Genomic DNA, 22,705 nt, shown 5'->3' with positions numbered 1-22,705 from the left:
GAGATCAGTATCCTCGCTGGCCTCCCTGTGAGAGGATTTTACAGTTCTCTGACTTGATAATAAAGACCTACACATTGGTGTTTCTGAACTGCTCATTCATTGGCACCTATGGGATGTTGGTTTTAGTCTTGACTGATTCATTCATTCATGAAGTTTGTCTTTGGTCAGGTGATGCATCACGGTCTCCTTGCATGTAATTTTGGATGACCTCAATAAGGAGAAAATTCTAAGAAAATTCTTATTTTTTAGAAAGACTTATTTCATAATGATTGACTTCGTATTTAAATTCGTATGTTGTGGGGCACCTGGTTGGTTCAGTCGGTTAAGTGTCCGACTTCGGCTCAGGTCACGATCTCACGGTCCGTGAGTTCGAGCCCCGCGTCGGGCTCTGTGCTGACAGCTCAGAGCCTGGAGCCCGTTTCAGATTCTGTGTCTCCCTCTCTCTCTGCCCCTCCCCTGTTCATGCTCTGTCTCTCTCTGTCTCAAAAATAAATAAACGTTAAAAAAAAAATTAAAAAAAAATTCGTATGTTGAATGTGTACAGTAAGAGATGTGCTGTAAAAGGAAAACCTAGAACATAATTAGATTTCAAAACAGAATTCACAATTATGCGTGATCAAAGTTGAATTCTGTGACTTGTAGTTTTGTACATCTTCCAAAAGATGTAATGGGAAAGGACTAGTATTTCTCTTTTTAATTCATACATTTCAAAAGGTACGTATGATAGAAAGTAGCCTTGTCAGGAAGGTGGGAACTTTAATTACAACTTAATACATTCTGCATTCTCTCAAACATATCTTTATTTTTGTATGTGAAGTTGGAATGAATTTTAAGGTTGTAATTTGTTTTACGTAATGTGTCACTTTTCACAGAGATGTTCTTTAGAAGACCCTATCAAAATGTGTACTATATATTAGGTACTTAAAAAAATTTTTTTTTAAGTTTGTTTTGGGAGAGAGAGAGTGTGGGCGTGCCTGTTGGCCTGTGAGCGTGGGAGGGGCAGAGAGAGAGAGAGAGAGAGAGAGAGAGAGAGAGAGAAAATGAGAATGAATCCCAATTGGCTCCATGGTGTCAGTGTAGAGCCCTATGCGAGGCTCAATCTTACAAGCCGTGAGATCATGCCCGAGCCAAGATCAAGAGTTGCACGCTTAATGCACCGAGCCGCCCAGGTGCCGCCGTTCTTTAAAAATTCTTGCCTGTTAATGAAGTTTACGCACTCTCTGAGGGAGGTTGAAACACCCACATGTGTATATACACAGATACCTATATATATATATACACATTTTTTTTTCTGTCTGCACTATTATCTGTAGAACTCCATCATGACTAAATATTTTATTACTTTGTTGTGTTCAGTTATTTAAATTCAGTTTATTGTGGAAGAAAGAAAATTGGCTTAGGGCAATTAGAAACCCTTTGTTCAGGTAGGTTTTTAAAATAAAATAATAACTATTTTTTCTTCCTAGCTCTGTGATTGGTTGCGTGTTAATGAAAACTGTTTTAGGAGAGCCTCAGATTGTAGTTGCGTTGGACTTCCTGAGACGTCCTCTCTAAATGCTTACGTGAAGAACCTAGTTCAAGAGTATATGAAGTCACCTGCTTTGGAAAGTAAGTCTGAAATCATTTATATGGATTGGTATCACCAAATTGTCTTCAAAGGACTTTTAACTAGTTTTTCAGATCAAGATACACGCTTAACGAAGAAATGCGTGATTTACTGGTATCCAACTCCTATTTTCAGCCAGATGTGAATAATGGAAAGTAAAAATACGTTTCCTACTTGTACTTTATCTGTTCTAGGACTTGAGGTTTTCAGACTATTTTTGTATGTTTTAAGAAACTAGTAGGTTGCCAAAGTAGGAATTGGACACAAATTTATTCTATAATTACTGAATCTTCACAGGCTCCATACCGCCTATGTGTTTTTAGAGCCTCTGTAAGTGGAAATATTTGTAGATAAATATGGGTAGCTTTTATGTGTTTGTTTTCAAGACATCACATGTAATATGAACTGATTTTGAAAAGTAGTTTTAGAGAAAAGTTATGTTTGAAAGGGTGGTTTTGTTAGTTTTTTTTCTTTTTACCAGATACTTAGCCGATATCAATTTTCCAACTTCTTTGGGGAAACGTGTAAGACTACATAAGGGAAGAACTATTAGCAGATTCATTAATTAGGATTCTTCTTACATTTCTAATGCTTCTTCATTAAAGTCGTTAGGGATAATTTGGGTAAATTACATCTTTGAATTGAACGTGTCTTAAATTTCCTAGCGTTGTCTCAGACTAAGTTGCGTTCATGTACTGATTTCTCTGATCATGGAATAGGTTTTAAACGATCAGATAATTATCCTTCCAAAATATGTGAGTTCATCTCTTCTTCCTTCGTAGAATATTTCTCTTTTGTATTTTATTCTACGTCTAATAATTCTGTGCGGTTACTTGGAGGATTCTTTTGTTAGGCCTACAAAAGTAAATACATTTTAGTTCCTACTGCAGGAAACACACGTTAAGCTCCCTGAAATATCTATAGAACTTGTTTTATAATTTAGAGTATATAACAGTGTCAGATCTGATTAGATACTCAAAATCGGATGAAACCATATTTTTAGAATTTCTTTAATATTTCTAGAACTTAAAATATACCATTTAATATATATAACATGCTATTTTAAGTTTTTTAAAAAATTAAAACTCGATTTCAAGCGCAAAGGAAGCATTTGTGTTTGTTTTAATATTTTTGTTTGTTTGATTTTTAATGCCCTTGGCTAAGTGCCTTTATGAAGTTTAATTGACAGCTACTGGGCAATTCTGAGACCAAATGAATAAATTCCAAAGCAAACGATATTTATCTTGAGTTTCTGAACGTAAGATACATATAATATTCACATTCATTTTTATATAAAGACTCATTGGCCAAAACACTATTTTCAGTCAGGTTCTACATCTAAAGTAGCTTTTTCTTTGGCTTTTGGTATACAGTTAGTACAGGTAGCTTTCATACTATTGATTCAGCAAGCACTTATCACGTGTTTTCTAAGTGCCAGGCATCCGAATTACAGAGATAAAAGCTGTATCCCTTGCCCTCAGAAGGAGCATCATCTAGCAAGGAAGTTGATAAGTAAGCAGATAATCCTAGCACAGTGCCTTGAAAGCCATAAGCACTGGGATGGGGAGCCTGTACGAGCAGTTGTCTGTTTAGAACAGGTAGACCAGCAGAGGTAGCGGGACGTCACCAGGTGGGTGACGTCTGACGTGTGAATAGAAATTAAGGTGAAAAGAGGGAAGGAGCATCCCACAAGGCTTGGATGAACTTGCGTCCGGGGAGCAGAAAGTAGGCAGGCAACTATCCATCTGTGTATTTGTATATCTGTGTATCTTTCATCTGTGTATTTATGACATGGAGCTCAAGAAAGAATGGGAAGAGGTAAGGATGGATATGAGGTACACACACACACACACACACACACACACGCACTGTTGTTCACACGATACCTAAGACAATAGGACAAAGCAACAACAAAAACTACACAGAACCAGCATCACCTACAAACAAACAAAAATGTTAAAGATCAGAAATTACAGAAAGTGCAACAGTTTGGAAATAGCACCAAAGGCTTGTCAGAACTTGGATGTGCTAAGATTAACCAGAATGTGAAATACATTTGAAGAAATTTATACTGAAATCAAGCGGTCCTCAGAAAGGATATTTGATAGGTGAAGATTTTGAGGTTAACGTGCCTACTTGAAATGTAACTAAGAAATGTAGAACTATGGAATAACCCCAAAGTAGTATATTGCAGTTGTACAACAAATGATAAAAACAGCTTTGAGTTATAATTGATGTATGTTAAACTGCTCATACGTAAGCTGTATGGTGTGATGGGTTTTGACCTATGTATATATGAAACCACCAGCATAGCAAGGTGTGACGAACATAACTGTCAGGCTCAAAAGTGTTTTCGCACCCCTTTATAATTCTTACCTCCTGCTTCTGCCTTTTTCTCCTCCAAGTACAGACGAGCCCTGATGTGCTCTCAAGACATTGGATTAATTTGCATTTTCTAGAATTGCACTCCGTTTTTAAAATGCACGGTGGCAAGGTTTGACTGGTGATTCAGGGCTAACTTGCATCAAGGTGATTAATAATAGCCAGCGATTCTTTTGTTTCCTTAAAACCACTGTTGCCTCCACTTTTCTAGCTCCAGGGAGAGAAAACAGAGCATAAATAGGAATTCTCTGCCAGTTGTTTGCAGAGTATGGTTTCCAGACCAGCCATGCCAACATCACCTGGAAACTGTTTCGAAATACAAATTCTCCAGCTCTATCCCAAACCTGTTGAATCCAACTCTGGGTAGGAGCTGACCCTCTGTATTAATAAAGTCTCCAGTTATTTTGAAGTTTGAGACCCACTGCACTGAAGCATGGATCTGCTTAGTATGGTGACAAAGTACTCAGGAAGCAACCTGCCGCAAAATTCCCTGCAAAGGTGTGCCTTCCTCTGGAGGAGTAAGGCGCCCAGTTATTACTGGCCTCGTACTGTGGCGTTCCTTGACAGCAGAAGGCATTAAATATCCACTAAACTTCTCATTTATAACCTTCCCTTTTGGTATCCAAGGTGAAAAATTGCTCAAGAATTCAGACAGGATCTGTGCTTCTAGAACTGTGCTCTTGGTATTTTGCCGGAGGAAGTGAGAACGGTCAGGGTAGCCACTTTGAGGACCCAGCATGTGCTGTTCATACCAAAACGTGTAGTATTTACATACAAAGGCTTCCTGCTCACATGCTGTGTAAGTGGAGAAGACGCTTAAGGGCCACTGTGATTTGGAAAGGTTTCCTTCTTAAATAGCACCCCCACCCCCTCCACCTCCTGTGAGGTCAAGGGTATCTGATTATATAAATGCTCTTCAAAATAGAGGGAACTTAAAAAAAAAAAAAGCATAGAGGGAACTGAAGAGCATATTGGCATTTGATTTCATTTTAGTCTGTATTTATAAATGAATTTTCAGTGTAAATGTGGGATGTAAAGCATTAATGAGAAAAAGTGTTGCAGAGAATAAGTTTGAATAACTCATCTTTACACTGATAAATGTGGCTTACTTAATTTTTCTAGATAGCACCAACATTGGGATTTTTTTTAATAAATATGACCATATTTTTTATTGACAGCAACTAAGTGCCATTTATAAGATTTTTTAAAATATCTAACAAAGTTTTTCCTTTTGTTGTATTTTTTAACTGAGTTCTCCTACATGCAAGCATGTTTTTACTGTTGTCCATCTTCTGTACTATTCCAATAAATTTGTATCAAAATAAATTATCCCCAAAATATATTAGAGTGTTTAAGAAAATGGTTTAAGTATTTAAACTCCTGGGCTGGAAAACTAGATCTCTTGCCAAAAATTTTCTTGGAAATTGAGGTGAAAAGTGTGACCTCACTATAGTAATATACCACGAATAAAGAAGAAATCTTCTCTTCATGCCTTATTTTAATTTAACTGGCTTTCAGAGATGGGAAATACTCATTTTATCTGTTAACCATGTTCTCTCTTCCAAAACTTATTCTAAAAACTTTTCATGTATTTTTATAATAAACCCAAAGAAAGTCTTATTTGTTAGCTTGATTTCATAGAAGGTGACCTAAACTTTTTTTTTTTTTTTTAAAGTGTAGTTGACACACAGTGTTAGGTTAGTTTCAGCATAGACCTAAGTTTTCTGAGAGGATAAGCAGTTAGTTATTCCAGGGTCCCACAGCTAACGAGCACAGTACTCGGGTTCAGACGCACGTCTGAAGCTCCAGAGCCTTTGTGTCCATACCTATTCCATCCTCCTCCTGGTTACATTTTAGGGAATTTTCTTCTCTCAACTGAAATACTAGAATTGTCTCTTAACCCATCCACTTGAATCTCCTCTTGCTTCCCCTACAGTCTGTCTCCCACATTGTGCCTGGAGAAATCTGTTCAAACTACTAATTTGGATCTACAGATGTTTCCTCCCTTTGTTTTATATGCCTTCACTTTAACCTCCAGTGGCTTCCCTTGCCTTTAGGGTCAAGACAGGAATTCTTTGCATGGCCAGCTCAGTCTTCTGGTCTCTTCCCTGGCTGTTTCTGCAACCTCATCTTTGGCACTCCTCGCACTTGTGAGTCCCTGCTGCATGGGTGCCCCTCTATCTCCTGGAGCACGGCTTGCTTCAGAGGACGCTTGATGTGCTCTTCCTAACTTGGGAAGGCCTTGCATCCCTTCAACTACTGTACTCTTTCCCAGCCTTTGTGCTCAGCCTACTCGTTCTTCAGGGGACTTTCTCTTTACTGCCCAGAGAGAGGAGGGCATAGCCTCCTAGTGTGCACTTCCCTCGTGACATTTTATACCAGTCACTACAGTTGTCATTTTACATTTCATTGTTCTTTGACGAATGTTTTTCTCCTCTAAGGCAACGTAGATTCCGTTAGCACAGGAGCCATTGTGTCTTCAGCACCTAGGTCAGCTCCTTTATCTGTGTGCTGCAGAAGGCATTGGTTTTGTTTTATTTATTTTTTAATGTTTATTTTTGAGAGAGAGAGAGAGAGAGAGCGTGAGCAGGAGAGGGGCAGAGAGAGAGAGAGGGAGACACAGAATTTGAAGCAGGCTCCAGGCTCTAAGCTGTCAGCACAGAGCCCGATGCAGGGCTCGAACACACGAACTGTGAGATCATGACCTGAGCTGAAGTGGGATGCTTAGCTCACTGAGCCACTCAGGTGCCCCTGTTTGTTTGTATTTAAACACGTATAATGATGAGCTATACTGTAAGGTGTTGTCCTGCATTTCATCTCAGCTCTTATAATCTGATATTGATAAGACATAATCATTTGGCTGTTTTGTTTTGAAACCTCATCTTTGAAGGATTTTGTTAACACTTTGCAAACCTTGACTATTATTATTCAAGCAGGAGAAAACTGCTTTATGCCTGACTGGTTTGAAGCCAAGCTTGTTGCAATGATGGTCTTGTTGGCTGTAGATGTGGAAGGAATGAAGTCTCAATACAGGTAAGTGTTTCCAAGCTAAAAAAAAAAAAAAAAGGCTAATCAAATTTATGGTACCTGTTCAGACTTTTCCATGATTATTTGTATGGAGTTGATCACAGGGTATTAAAAGAAGAAACTAGAGCATTGTCAGTACACTAAAGAAATGCCTAAAATTAACAATAAATTAATATGAATAGGGCCTTATTAGGCTTTTAGGTTAGTAAGTTCAGCTGTTCGAGAAGGTCAGAAACACTATATACAGTAATCACTGGTTTTATATAAGAATATTAGAACAGATTTTAAGATTCTCGCATATGATTGGGTAAAGAAATTTACTGGGTTGGTCAAACCCAACACATTTGTAAAACGTGTACTTTTTATTAATGTAATAAAGATAAAGCAGTCTCATTTATATTTTGAAAATGTGTGCAGATCGGTTCTCACCAGATTATGATTGTTGCAGAAAGCAACTTCCAGTTGCTAGTGTGTTTGCATGATATGCAGTTAATTCGATTCACATCAAATCTCTTTTCTAGACAAAGCTTTAGTACTAAAGTTGGTTATGATGTTTTTTTTTTTATAAATCCTTAATTCTTTGTATTTTTTGTTAACATCTCATTTCCTTGGCTAGCATATGTTTGTTTTGTTTTGTTTTTAAATTATTGTAGCAGGGTCTCAGCATGTTAATTTCCGAATGAATTGGATGTAGGATTCCCTTTATACTTGTGCTTAAAGTTGAGTGTGGAACGTTCTTCCCTGTGCTTTCTTTGTGAGTGCAATGCTGTACTCCCTGAGAAAGCACAGACTGGAGAGGTCAGCGAAGAGGCCGGAGGGAGAGGTCAGTCCTAACAGGTGCTACGTGTCTGCATCATCTATAAGACTAATTCTGTCTAACTGAATCCATTAGTTATATAACCAGTTCCACAAGTTATAGATGGAAACGAATTTCTTCATGGTTTTGAAATGCTTGATTTGGGCATGTCTTTTAATATCTAGTGAAAAGCGGAGAACACAGAATGTATTAAGGATATTCTTAGATCCTCTTCTGGAATCCCTTATGAAGTTGGGCACAAATGCCTACATGCCCTTGCTGAAAACTGACAGATGCCTGCAGTTGCTGGTGAAGTTATTGCACACTTGCATGTTGAAAGGTTCCAGTACCCAAGATGGTGAGGACAAATAGTTTCTGTTGGTGTCTTGCTTGGTATATTGTTGGTGTTTGGAATGAGAGGACATTCCTGCCTTTTTGAAATAAGAGGATTACTTTATGCATTCAGCAGATATCGACTATTTCCCGGTGGTACTGGGGATCCAGCAGTGAAGGTACAAGCCCCCTGCCCTCATGGAGCTGAAACATAGCCTTTACATATGTGCCAGTTACTGTTGATTTTACAACCTGATCTTCTTTGCTTGTCTTTTTTTTTTTTCCCATTTATGCTCAGTCATTGATTTCCAGACCATGAAAATGATCCCTATTTCATATATGTTACAGCAAGATCCCTTTCTCATGGCCACTATGATAGATGTTGCAGAAATTAAGCTAAAGCGTGAGAATGGTAGTTATTTTATAAAGAGTTGTTTTCAAATACATTGGTCTTGACAGTACCTTTTTTTTTTTTTTAATCTTTATTTTTCAGAGAGAGAGAGAGAGAGCACGAGCAGGGACAGGGGGCAGAGAGAGAGGGAGACACAGAATCTGAAGCAGGCTCCAGGCTCTGAGCTGTCAGCACAGAGCCAAATGCAGGGCTTGAACCCATGAACCATGAAATCATGACCTGAGCCGAAGTCAGATGCTGAACTGACTGAGCCACCCAGGTGCCCCTCTAAGTACCTTTTTTTTTTTTAAATTTTTTTTTTTTAACATTTATTTTTGAGACAGAGACAGAGCATGAATGGGGGAGGCTCAGAGAGAGGGAGACACAGAATCCGAAGAGGCTCCAGGCTCTGAGCTGTCAGCACAGAGCTCGACGCGGGGCTCGAACTCACGGATGGCGAGATCATGACCTGAGCCGAAGTCGGCCGCTTAACCGACTGAGGCACGCAGGCGCCCCTCTAAGTACCTTTTAAGTAGAAAATAATTCATACAGAAAGTGTGGTGGTAATGGAAACGTTGAGTTCGTCTCTCCTTAAACAAAGATATATGCAGAACAGTAGCTGGAAACCACAGACACTAGAGACAAGAATATTCATGGATGAGCCTTGATTCCCAATCCGTTCTCACCATTTAGAAATTTTAGAAATTTGCTGTGTGAAAATCCTAGAGAAGCGCTGCTGTGAGGCTAAGCCTGAGGAAAACACTAATGGGATTATATTTTAACGTGTGCCTGTGAACTTTTAAAGCCAGTTTCCAAATTCTGATATTTTTGATACTGGCAGGAGAATCAGGTGCTGGACGCATGTAATGGTAACTTTTTATAAGCTTTTCAACTCGCTAAGGCCATAAATTTGGGTTCCTTTGACATGTGTTGACTGTTTGTACTAAGGTCAGTGCTTTCAAGTGCAGGACTGGGTCATAGGCACCATTTGGAAAACTGTGGTATTTGACACACACACGAGTGTGTGATGTTATATGTAAGTTACGATGCCCGATAATCAAACACCTGTGAACTTACTACCCAAGCTAAGAACGATGTTACCTGTTACCCCCCAGTCCCCTCTGTTTGCCTCCTAATTTTGACTTTTGTCTTTATCACTTCCGTGCACTTTAAAAAATGGGTTTATTTCATCTGTAGATATTCCTCAACAACGTACTGTCCAGTTTTCCTGCTTTTGAGCTTTACAGAAATGTCACTTCACCGTAGGAAGTCTTCTGTAACTTTGGCCACTTCACGTGTTTCTAAGCTTCCTCCACATCCTTTGTTAGACTTCGTCACTTTCCCCGTTGTGTAATCTTTCGTATGATGGCACCACTATTTATGCGCTTTCCTAGTGCTGGACGTTGGAGTGTAGCTATGACTGTCACATGTGTGCTGCCACCAACAGGTGTCTGCATGTCTTGTGGGCCTGTGTGTGTCTCTCTCCAGCGTTGTGTACTGGTTCCTAGGGTACGTGCACATTCAGCTTTATAAGGTCGTGAAAAGTGTCTTTCTTTCCAGCTTCGCGTCCCTAAATGTGTACACGCTTTATATTCTTTCCCGCAGAATGTCAGTGTTCCTGTTGTACCTCAGGCATATCTCTCTTTACGTCACCAAGGAAGAGCCAGGGAAATACTGTCTGATTTTGATAGCCGTTGGCTTCCATTTGACTGGTAAACCATATCAAGCTTCGTTAACTGTAACTAGACCTTAATCCTGAAAGATTTCTTTTATGAAGGAAGAGGAAAATAGAAAAGAGTTATTTCCATTTTATAAATGAGGAACCAGTCTGGGAATTAATTACCAGTACCAGGGGCAGTGAAGAAATAAGGGTAAAGTCAGAAATACCCAGGTAGACTTACTGTGAGCTGCTGGGATTGAGGCTTGGCAGTATGCTCTTTGGGGCAACTTTGACTGAATTGTGTTTTAAATCATTTATTTAAAGTTTGTTTATTTGTTTTGGAGAGAGGGAGAGCGAGCGCAAGTGGGGGAAGGGCAGAGAGAGAGGGAGAGAGAATCCCAAGCAGGCTCCTCAATGTCAGTGTAGAGCCCAATGCGGGGCTCAATCTCATGACCCTGGGATCCTGACCTGAGCTGAAATCAAGGAATTGGACACCCAACTGACTGAGCACTGAGGTGCCCTGTGTTTAAAATTTTTTAAATTTGGGGCCCGTGGGTGGCTCAGTCAGTTAAGCATCAAGTGGAAGCAAGTGGGAGAGGGGCAGAGAGAGAAGGAGACAGAATCCCACGCAGGCTCCACGCTATCAGCACGGAGCCCGACGTGGGGCTCCAACTCAAAAACTGTGAGATCATGACCTGAGCCAAAATCCAAGAGTTGGACGCTCAACTAGCTGAGCCACCCAGGCGCCCCTGTTGATTTTTTTTTTTTCCAATTTCCTTCCTGTTTTTTGTTTGCTTCTGTCTGCTTGCTTTTAGTTTATTTTGCCTATTTAAAAAAAAATTAAGGTGGAAGTTTAGGTTGTAGATTTTAGGTCTTTTTGAAAATGACCTCTCATGCTATGATTTTTTTTTTTTTTTAAGTTTTGCTTTAACTGCATCCCAAAACTTTTGGTGTGTTGTATTTCAGTGCAAAGTATTTTCTAACTTTTCTTGAGACTCTCTCTTTTACTCATGAATCACTTAGAAATGTGTTTGGAGGTTTTCTTATCATCTTTCTGTTATTTTTATTCTATTCTAGGCAGCGAGCATACTTTGTACGCTTTTCAGTTTTTACAACTTCATTAAGGTTTGTTTTATGATCTAGGGTGTGGTCTGTCTTAGCTACTGTTCCACGTGTACCTGGAAAAAATGTGTATTCTGCCGTTGGTGGGTGGAGTGTCCTATAAATGTCAGATCCAAGACTTATGTGGTGCATCTCAATTTTATATACTTGATGTGTCTGTTTCCTCTGTTACTGAGAGGGGAGTGCTGGAGTCCTCAGGTCTGAGTTTGAGTTTGCCTCTTTTCCTTTCTAGTTCTGTTGGTTTGGCGTCCTGTATTTTGCAGTTCTGTTGTTAGGTGCCTATGTGTTCATGTTGAGAAGAGTGTGTTTTCTTGGTGAGTTGACTCTTTCCTCAATATGTAATACCCCTTTTTATCCCTGGTTATTTCCTCTACTCTGAAGTCTAGTTTGCCTGGTAGTGATATAACCACTCCTACTTCCTTCGGATTAGAATTTGCATAGTATTATTCCCTGGCTTTTTTACTTTTATTCTATTCACATCCTTAGATTTGAAGTGAATTTCTTACAGACAGCATATGTCATGATTTTTTGGCCATTCTGACACTGTCTTTTAGTTGGTGTAGACTATTCGCATTTAATGTAATTACATATATGTTTGGGTTTAGGTCTGTCATTTTATTTTTTGTGTTCTGTTTATTCCCGTTTTTCATTTCCGTCTTTCCCTCTTTTGGCTTGTTTTGGGCAGTTTGAACATTACTTCGTATTCCATTTTAATTTACCCATTGTGTTTTTTACTAAACATCTAAAGCTTTGTGTGTGTGTTTGTGTGTGATTGCTATAGGGATTACAGTGTGCATACCTAACAGTCTGTTTAGAATTAATGTTTTACTGCTTGAAATGAATGTAGAAACTTGACCACCTTATGGACTCCCTTTGCCCCTTTCTCCCCCATGTATTATAGTTGTCTTCTATCTGCATTTACTGAAAACTGCCAGACAATGTTAGAATTTTTGCTTTTAACCATCAAAGAGATTTTAAAGATTTCATGAGTGTAGCCTATTGTATTTACCTAGATGTTTGTGGTTTCTTTTGCTTTTTTTTCATCCCTGATGCCCCGTGTTTTCCTGGGGCATCATATACTTTGTGTTTGAAAAACAGCTTTTAGCATTTCTTTTGGAACAGGTTTGCTGCCAGTGAATTCTTAGTTTTTTTTTCATCTGAGAGTGTCTTTATTTCACCTTTTGAGGAATATTTTACTGGATATAAAATTCTGGTTTCACGGGTCTTTTAGCAATTTAAAAATACTGCATTTGCTTCTGGCTGCCATTAGAATTCTCTGGTAATTCCAAGTGTTCTTTGCGTAGGTAATAACACTGTTTCTCTCTGCTTTCAAGGTTGTTTCTTTGTCTTTAGTTTTTCAGCAGTTTGGTTATACTCTATCATATTGCATATGATTTATTTTATTTTGTTGGTCTGTTTTCAAGTTCACAAACTCTTTTTTCTTGCATCTCCTTTCTGTTATTGTTCCCATCCAGTGAGTTTTTAAAATTACAGTAATTGTACTTTTCAACTACAAAATTCCTATTTGGTTTTTGGGTATATCTTACATTTCTTTGCTGAGACTTTCTATTTTCCCATAAGTTTCCAGAGGGTGTATTGATTGATTGTTGAAGCATTTTATCATTAGCTGCTTGGGAGTCTTTGTCAGATTATTCTAGAGTCTGCATCATCTTGTTGGCTTTTGTAGATTGTCTTTTCCCTCGTGGGGTAGGAACTTCCTGATGCTTCATGTGCCCTCTTGTTTTGGATCGTATCCTAGAGATGTTGAATATCGTGTTAGGAGACTCTGGGTCTTGTTTACATCCTGTGGAGAACGTTGATATTCTTGTGTCGATGACAGTCAGCTTCAGGTTCAGCCCCAATTCCCGATGTCCCATCTTCTGTGCACGTTCGTTCTGCTGTCACTTTTGTTTTCCGATCCTTTGTGGTGTGGTCTTGACCTTGACATGTGATCCTCCCAGTGGCCAGTCTGGGACGTGGGCAGCTGTCTCTCTGTTAGTTGAGTTCCGAAAGTCTTTGGGATGCTGCTTAGTAGCCGGTCCATGCAGGGCAGCTCGGGGGGAGCCCAGCAGTTCACAGACCACTTTCTGGGGCTATTTACCTGAGTACCTCTCTCTCAGGAATCTCCTAAGGACTCATTGTCTGCTCCTCTGGGGTTCCCCCCTTTTCATTCTCTGATGAGAAAGTTAGGGCCCATCAGGCTGCCTGCTTTCTTGACTGCTCCTGCACGTGGTTCCAGTCTGCAGGAAGACCCAGGTCACTGTGTGTGGTGTTACTGCTTTCTGAATCCTCCCACTACTTTCTACCTTGTAGAGTCTCCACATAGCTGCTCAGTTATTCAGTCTGGGTTTTATAGTGAGAGAGGCTGGTGTGTCCCTGTTCCATCTTATCCAGAACTAAAACTCCTAAATGAGTTTTAAGGTGAATTAAAGATTTCCCCATAATACTAATGACTGTTGTTTTATTGGAATTCAGTTTTGGTTAGTGATTCACTCACGTGCTTAACATAGATGTACTTTTACTAGAAAATCTGGCATTTTTCTTGTACCGAGGAACTTAACATCTGTCATTCAGCTGCACACTTTTTTTCCTGTACAGATGAGGTGTCTACTCTTCTTCAGAACTTTGTCATGTCTACTGCAGAGAGCATTTCTGAATTTATTCTCCGACGGCTTACCATGAATGAACTGAGCAGTGTAAGTATTCCTAGGAGTCACTTTTCATTCCTTTCGTCAATATTTGAGTGATTACTTACTGGCAGGCACTGTATTAAATTGAGAAAACTAATGTGATAGTTTCTGGAGAAGACACCTTAGGAAGCAGAAAAAAACACAAGCTTCGGAGTCTCCTCCTTACTTTCATTCCATCTGAGTCATAACCAAGTCCTTGGGAAAGTTATGTAGCTTTTCTGAGCCTTAGTTTCCTCATCTGCAAGATGGAGATAATACATCTACTTCCCAGGGGCTAGGGAGTTTTGCATGGTGTAACATATCTGGAATATTTAGCATATTCGATGTGTATTTGGTTCGTAGGATCCAGAGATTCTGATTTGGGATGTTTGGGGTGGGACCAGGTAATAGTCCATGTATGTTTCCAAAGCTCTGCAAGTGATTCTGAAACACAGAGTAGAAAGCAGTCAGTTCTGAGGTAAGCGTCCTCCTTACCTGCTCTGTCTCTATTCTCCACAGACTGTTCCTTCTAGGACAGCTGAGAAAAATAACACCCGAAACTAATATAACACTGTATGTTAACTATGCTGGAATTAAAAAAAAGGAAAGAAAGTAATTTCCCTTTTTCTTCAAGAATATTTTGAAAATGCCAATTCATGTAGGAATGCTTATTCTTCATTTTTTTTTTTTTTGGTTGAAATCTCTAGGGATGAATGTTAAGGGTTTAGAATCAATAGATTGTGAACAAAGCGTGAAAATATGCTTATTTCACCTTTTCTTTAGAATACTCACTTAAGTACATTTGAAAGCCTCATGGGCAAGTGTGAAAATACAAAAAAGACAAGTTTTATGCTGCAAGACCTGAATTGTTACGACAGGAAGGCAAAGATATATGGAGAAAAAGCCCGTTGGAGTCGGGGGCGGGGGGGGTGTTTAGCTTTCTTCTTATTAAGCAGTTGCTCATAGTGGCATTGCTACGCATATGTTCCGAAGAGGGCGGTTCATAAAGAAGTAACTCTTTGGGTTTGTTTTGCGTCAATGTCACTTTATTACCACCAGTATTACATTATCTTTCTATTAGGGAAATTTTCAGACATACACAAAAGAAGTATAATGAGCCTCCATGTACCCCTTACAGAACATAACTGTTTTGGTTTGTTTGGAATTTAAAGCTAAAAATAGCTTTAAAAGGGGGAAGGACTAGGGGCACCCGGGTGGCTCAGTTGGTTAAGCATCAGACTCTTGATTTCCACTCAGGTCACGATCTTGTGGTTTCATGAGTTCAAGCCCTAAGTCGGGCTCTGGGCTGTCAGCACAAAGCCCACTTGGGATTCTCTCTCTCTCTCGCTCTCGCGGTCTCTCTTGCTCTCTCTGCCCCTCCCCCACTTGCATTGTCTCTGTCTCTCAGAATAAACAAACTTTTAAAAGAAAAAGGGGGAAGGATTAATGTGATTTTATTTAACAACCGGCTTTCAGGGAAAAAAAAGACAGGTTCGTAGTATCACATCAGTTTCCATGGCTGATTTCGAGTTGCCTACGTGAGGCCGTGGAATCGGAGCGAGGGAGGACCCTCGCTCGGCTGCAGGCTGCTCCGGCGCACTGCCCCCCCTCAGGCACACTGCACCCCCCCCCGGGGAACGCTGCATCCCCCCAACGTGGGACCAGCAGCTGCCACACCTGAACCCATCTCCCACCTTCCCGGGTTCCTGTAGAGCACAGCGGTCTGCACTGTTCCATCCGTTCAAGAACCTTACGGTTGTCCATCCCCTCTCTCCCTCCCTCCCTCTCGCTCTCTCCCCTCCCTCCCTCCTCTCTCTGTCTGTCTCTCTGTCTCTGTCTCTCTCTCTCTCTCTCGTATTTTCAGCCTCTCCTTGTCTCTTGGATTTTTTTTTCATGAGCACTGAAACAACTTAAGAGCCCCTCATCTTAAAGACCCTCTCAATTCCACGGTCCCTTCAGTTTTCCTCTCTTCGTCAGCTTGTTTATAAACACGCCCTGCCACTCTGTTCTCTGATTTCTGCCTCTTCTGTCACACGGAAATAGCTGTCTCTAAAGTTGTCATAAACCAAATGGGTGCTTTTCAAGTCCTAGTTTCCTTGACTCCTCAGCCCCGCTGGACACATCAACCACTCCCCCCTGGAAACACCAGGCGTCCTCAGCGTCTGTGACACCTTCCTGTCCTGGTTGTGGCCCCATCGCTCTGCCGTCTCCCCCACTTCTGTTTGAACGTCCGTTCTCTACTACGTAGACTTGAACGTCAGCACTTTTAGCGTTTTTTGTTTTGTTCTGTTTTGTTTTGAGAGAGAGCGAGCGAGAGAGAGCACGAGTGGGGGAGGGGCAGAGAGAGACACACACACACACACACACACACACACACACAGAATCCGAAGCAGGCTCCAGGCTCTGAGCTGTCAGCACAGAGCCCGACACAGGGCTTGAACCTGTGAACCATGAGATCATGACCTGAGCTGAAGTTGGACGCTCAACCCACTGAGCCACCCCGGCACCCCGAACGTCGGCGCTTTTGTAAGGGTGGCCCGGGCCCTTATTTTCTCAGTCTCCTCTGTTGAGGGAGGCCCTCTAGGCTGCACCCCCAGCTTTGGTGGTGCCAGGGACCCTACCTCTCTGTCTTCACCGCCAGCTGCTTTCCCCAGCCTACCGCCCCGTCAGCCTAGAGCTCTTTGATGGCCCAGTTGCATCTGTCACACTTAAGCCATTCAGAACTGAAGCCCTCACCGTTCCCTTCTCAGTGAATGTACCACCATCCAGCCAGTTTCTAAGAATCCTCCCTGGCACTCTGTCCCTCAGTCTCACCCCAGTGTCCGGTCTCCACCAGCTCCTGCAGCTGTTCCTTCCTGTCTGCCCCGGGGGCCCGGCCCTTGGAGTGCCTCACATGTGGTGGTTGCTCAGTAAAAACTGATTAAATGGATGAGTTCTGTGCTTCCTGGTGTGGTGGAAGGCCTCCGAGGATATCATCCGTAAAGAGCACGGTAGTAATCATCAGGCCCGCCATTCGGGGCTCCTCCACTTAGCATACTTTCAGTTGTTTCAGAACCCCCGTGACGGGTGGACGTTACCCTCCACATTTTGTGGATGAGGGATCAGGCCTGCGGAGGTTAGAGCACGGGGCCGGTGGGTGGTAGAGCTGGACTGAAGCACGTGTCTACGAGTCTCAGATACAAGGCGTTCAGTTCCACCTCTCCTACACACCAGCCCTGAGATGCTGGGTGAGCCGTGTGTCCTCTCTGAAACTCAGTCATCGTCTTAGGGAGGTGGGACCGCAGCCTTCCTAGTAAGAACAGAGTGTCGCAATCTGCCTGAAACAAAGGCAGTTTCCTTGTTCTAGTTGTCATTATTTATGACGTGTTGGCCCTGGGACGCAAGAGTTGGTAGGACACAGTCTCTGCCTTCCAGGGTCTCGTGATCGGAGTGCCAGCAAGAGGAGTAAATGGTGACGTGTGCTGCAGTTGCGTTAAGTGCAGTCGCTGTGTCAGCACAGGGAAGGAAGTCTTCAGCTCTGCTCGGGGAGATTATGGAGGGCCTCTTGGAGGAGATGGCTTGTTTTCTCTTATTAGTATCTTGTTTTACTGCATTTAAATAAGGTAATTTATTTTCTGTCTGAACTCTCACAGGTTGATGAAAACCACGAGCCCTGCATGTTAACGTGTTTTGTTGTCTGTCTTAGGTTTCCGATCTGGACCGTTGCCATTTATACCTGACGGTATTAACTGAGCTTATAAATCTCCATTCGAAGGTTGGGTGGAAACGAGGCAACCCCATTTGGAGAGTTATTTCTCCTTTGAAAAATGCATCCATTCGGCATCTTCAAGAGATGGACCATGGACAGGTAATCCTTGATTCAGGGTGTATAGTTCGGTTGAATGAGGCGTATGTAGAATACGTATTTGATTATCATACAATATTCTGACATGAAAAGTGTCTGCTGAAATTTAACTTTAACGTAGTATCCTTTGTTCATAATATTTGATGAAGACTGGGACTCCTGTCCTAATATTAGGTATATAACAAAGGCGTGGTGACTTCAGTCTTAAGACCATTTAGAGGGGCGCCTGGGTGGCTCAGTCGGTTAAGCGTCCGACTTCGGCTCAGGTCACGATCTCGCGGTCCGCGGGTTCGAGCCCCACGTCGGGCTCTGGGCTGATGGCTCAGAGCCTGGAGCCTGCTTCCGATTCTGTGTTTCCCTCTCTCTCTGCCCCTCCACCATTCATGCTGTGTCTCTCTCTGTCTGAAAAATAAATAAACGTTAAAAAAAAAAAAATTAAAAAAAAAAGACCATTTAGATACAGATTGTGGATTTGCACTGAGTCTCTGCCTCCATACCAACCAGTAAGGGACACGTTAATGTGTCTCAATGTATACAATATATGGTATGTGACATATACATAATATCTGATATATGACATATAACGTGTACTAACACATCCAGCATCCCCCATCCTTGCCTCTCGACCCCATTGTCTGCCCTGGTCTTACACTGTTCCCCCTCTACTCCTCCCCCAACCAGTACCATTTTGCTGTAGTCACGCTAGGCCACCTCGTAGAGCTTCACGGACGACAAGCACATGCCACATCCTTCCCCATCTAGGCTTTCTGTCCGCTCCTTCCACTGACAATGCTTGTCAGTAATCTGCTCGGTCCTTATAGGGCCCAACTTGGGTCAGTGACTCATTTATTTACCTATTCTTTATGCCTCCATTGTAGTATTTGTCTTTCTTGTTTTGGGAATAACTTATGTGTATGTGTATTTTCCTCTAGATTTTAGTACCTATAAGTTTTTCTTAAACATGGCATAAAACTGATTCAATTTCTTCACTGGTTATGGGTCTGTTCAAGCTTTCTATTTCTTCCTGTTTGAGTTTTGGAAGTGTGTGGGTGTTTAGGAATTTGTCCATTTCTTCCAGGTGGTCTAGTTTGTTGGCATATAATTTTTCATAGTATCCCCTGATAATTGCTTGTATTTCTGAGGGATTGGTTATAATAATCCCATTTTCATTCATGATTTTATCTATTTGGGTCATCTCCCTTTTCTTTTTGAGAAGCCTGGCTAGAGGCTTATCAATTTTGTTTATTTTTACAAAAAACCAACTCTTGGTTTCATTGATCTGCTCTACAGTTTTTTAGATTCTATATTGTTTATTTCTGCTCTGATCTTTATTATTTCTCTTCTTCTGCTGGGTTTGGGGTGTCTTTGCTGTCCTGTTTCTGTTTCCTTTAGGTGTGCTGTTAGATTTTGTATTTAGGATTTTTCTTGTATCTTGAGATAGGCCTGGATTGCAATGTAGTTTCCTCTCAGGACTGCCTTCGCTGCATCCCAAAGCATTTGGATTGTTGTATTTTCATTTTCATTTGTTTCCATATATTTTTTAATTTCTTCTCTAATTGCCTGGTTGACCCATTCATTCTTTAGTAGGGTGTTCTTTAACCTCCATGCTTTTGGAGGTTTTCCAGACTTTTTCTTGTGGTTGATTTCAAGCTTCATTGCATTGTGGTCTGAAAGTATGGATGGTATGATCTCAATTCTTGTATACTTATGAAGGGCTGTTTTGTGACCCAGTATGTGATCTATCTTGGAGAAGGTTCCATGTGCACTCGAGAAGAAAGTATATTCTGTTGCTTTGTGATGCAGAGTTCTGAATATATCTATCAAGTGCATCTGATCCAGTGTATCATTCAGGGCCCTTGTTTCTTTATTGATCCTGTGTCTAGATGATCTATCCAATGTTGTAAGCGGTGTATTAAAGTCCCCTGCAATTACCGTATTCTTATCAGTCCAGGACCAGATGGCTTCCCAGGGGAATTCTACCAGACATTTAAAGCAGAGATAATACCTATCCTTCTCAAGCTATTCCAAAAAATAGAAAGGGAAGGAAAACTTCCAGACTTATTCTATGAAGCCAGCATTACTTTGATTCCTAAACCAGAGACCCAGTAAAAAAAGAGAATATCCCTGGCCAATATCCCTGATGAATACCTCAATAAGATACTAGCAAATCGAATTCAAAAGCGTATAAAAAGAATCATTCACCATGATCAAGTGGGATTCATTCTTGGGCTGCAGGGCTGGTTCAACATTTGCAAATCAATCAGTGTGATACATCACATTAATAAAAGAAAAGATAAGAACCATATGATCCTGTCAATCGATGCAGAAAAAGCATTTGACAAAATTCAGCATCCTTTCTTAATGAAAACCCTCAAGAAAGTCGGGATAGAAGGAACATACTTAAACATCATAAGTAGGCATTATGAAAAGCCCACAGCTAATATCATCCTCAATGGGGAAAAACTGAGAGCTTGCTCCCTGAGATCAGGAACACGACAGGGATGTCCACTCTCACCGCTGTTGTTTAACACAGTGTTGAAGGTTCTAGCATCAGCAATCAGACAACAAAAGGAAATCAAAGGCATCAAAATTGGCAAAGATGAAGTTAAGCTTTCACTTTTTGCAGATGACATGATATTATACATGGAAAATCCGATAGACTCCACCAAAAGTCTGCCAGAACTGATACATGAATTCAGCAAAGTCACAGGATACAAAATCACTGTACAGAAATCAGTTGCATTCTTATACACTAATAATGAAGCAACAGAAAGACAAATAAAGAAACTGATCCCATTCACAATTGCACCAAGAATCATAAAATACCTAGGAATAAAGCTGACCAAAGATGTAAAAGATCTGTATGCTGAAAACTATAGAAAGCTTATGAGGGAAATTGAAGAAGATATAAAGAAACGGAAAAACATTCCGTGCTCATGGGTTGGAAGAATAAATATTGTTAAAATGTCAATACTACCCAAAGCTATCTACACATTCAGTGCAATCCCAATCAAAATTGCACCAGCATTCTTCTCGAAGCTAGAACAAGCAATCCTAAAATTCATATGGAACCACAAAAGCCCCCGAATAGCCAAAGTAATTTTAAAGAAGAAGACCAAAGCAGGAGGCATCACAATCCCAGACTTTAGCCTCTACTACAAAGCTGTAACCATCAAGACAGCATGATATTGGCACAAAAACAGACACATAGACTGATGGAATAGAATAGAAACCCCAGAACTAGACCCACAAATGTATGGCCAACTCATCTTTGACAAAGCAGGAAAGAATATCCAATGGAAAAAAGACAATCTCTTTAACAAATGGTGCTGGGAGAACTGGACAGCAATATGCAGAAGGATGAAACTAGACCACTTTCTTACATCATTCACAAAAATAAATTCAAAATGGATAAAGGATCTAAATGTGAGACAGGAAACCATCAAAACCCTAGAGGACAAAGCAGGAAAAAACCTCTCTGACCTCAGCCGCAGCAATTTCTTACTTGGCACATCCCCGAAGGCAAGGGAATTAAAAGCCAAAATGAACTATTGGGACCTCATGAAGATAAAAAGCTTCTGCACAGCAAACAATCAACAAAACTAAAAGGCAACCAACAGAATGGGAAAAGATATTTGCAAATGACATATTGGACAAAGGGCTAGTATCCAAAATCTATAAAGAGCTCACCAAACTCCACACCTGAAAAACAAATAATCCAGTGAAGAAATGGGCAGAAAACATGAATAGACACTTCTCTAAAGAAGACATCCAGATGGCCAACAGGCACATTAAAAGATGCTCGATGTCACTCCTCATCAGGGAAATACAAATCAAAACCACGCTCAGATATCCCCTCACGCCAGTCAGAGTGGCTAAAATGAACAAAACAGGAGACTAAGATGCTGGAGAGGATGTAGAGAAACGGGAACCCTCTTGCACTGTTGGTGGGAATGCAAACTGGTACAGCCGCTTTGGAAAAGTGTGGAGGGTCCTCAAAAAATTAAAAATAGACCTACCCTATGACCCAGCAGTAGCACTGCTAGGAATTTACCCAAGGGATACAGGAGTACTGATGCATAGGGGCACTTGTACCCCAATGTTTATAGCAGCACTCTCAACAATAGCCAAATTATGGAAAGAGCCTAAATGTCCATCAACTGATGAATGGATAAAGAAATTGTGGTTTATATACACAATGGAGTACTACGTGGCAATGAGAAAGAATGAAATATGGCCTTTTGTAGCAACGTGGATGGAACTGGAGAGTGTGATGCTAAGTGAAATAAGTCATACAGAGAAGGACAGATTCCATATGTTTTCATTCCTATGTGGATCCTGAGAAACTTAACAGAAGACCATGGGGGAGGGGAAGAAAAAAAAAATGGTTAGAGAGGGAGGGAGCCAAAACATAAGAGACTCCTAAAAACTGAGAACAAACTGAGGGTTTATGGGAGGTGGGAGGGAGGGGTGGATGGGTGATGGGTTTGAGGGCACCTGTTGGGATGAGCACTGAGTGTTGTATGGAAACCAATTTGACAATAAATTTCATTAAAAAAAAAAAAAGCCAACATGGCATAAAAAGGCGTAGTGGTTATGAGCACAGGCTTTGGGGTTAGACTTCCTAGATGTGGATCCTGTGTTTAACCTTGCTAGCTGTGTGACCTTGAGGAAGTTACTTAACGTCTCTGTGCCTCATTTACCACCACTGCAAAATGAGGGTTACAGAGTTGATCATGAGAGTTAAAGTGAGCTCATACATGCTAAGACTTTTGAACAGCGTCTGGCACACAGAAAGTCCAGGCTGCTAATTAAAACAGAGAATGTACATGATTGCTTTAATAATGTAGTTTTTAAAGTTGTTTTTAAGAACTG

The 22,705-nt window shown here is 40.9% G+C and overlaps 1 protein-coding gene across 2 annotated transcripts in view; it reads left to right on the top strand.

Moving 5' to 3' along the window:
- Window positions 1-22,705, top strand: part of TARBP1 (tRNA guanosine 2 -O-methyltransferase TARBP1) — a 90,277-nt gene that overhangs the window by 22,999 nt on the left and 44,573 nt on the right. Inside the window, exons 10-14 of one of the 2 annotated variants that reach the window (XM_060642845.3) lie at window positions 1,467-1,608; window positions 6,925-7,021; window positions 7,997-8,169; window positions 13,916-14,013; window positions 17,672-17,833. In XM_060642845.3, coding sequence (XP_060498828.3) covers window positions 1,467-1,608; window positions 6,925-7,021; window positions 7,997-8,169; window positions 13,916-14,013; window positions 17,672-17,833 — 672 coding nt within the window. Of the gene's footprint in view, window positions 1-1,466; window positions 1,609-6,921; window positions 7,022-7,996; window positions 8,170-13,915; window positions 14,014-17,671; window positions 17,834-22,705 lie in introns of both variants that reach the window. The other variant, XM_060642848.3, reaches the window with a different exon arrangement.

The sequence above is a fragment of the Panthera onca genome, chromosome D2 (genome assembly GCF_046562875.1).
Source record: "Panthera onca isolate mPanOnc1 chromosome D2, mPanOnc1 haplotype 2, whole genome shotgun sequence".
Taxonomy (NCBI): domain Eukaryota; kingdom Metazoa; phylum Chordata; class Mammalia; order Carnivora; family Felidae; genus Panthera; species Panthera onca.
This window is presented reverse-complemented; position numbering and strand designations above follow the sequence as displayed.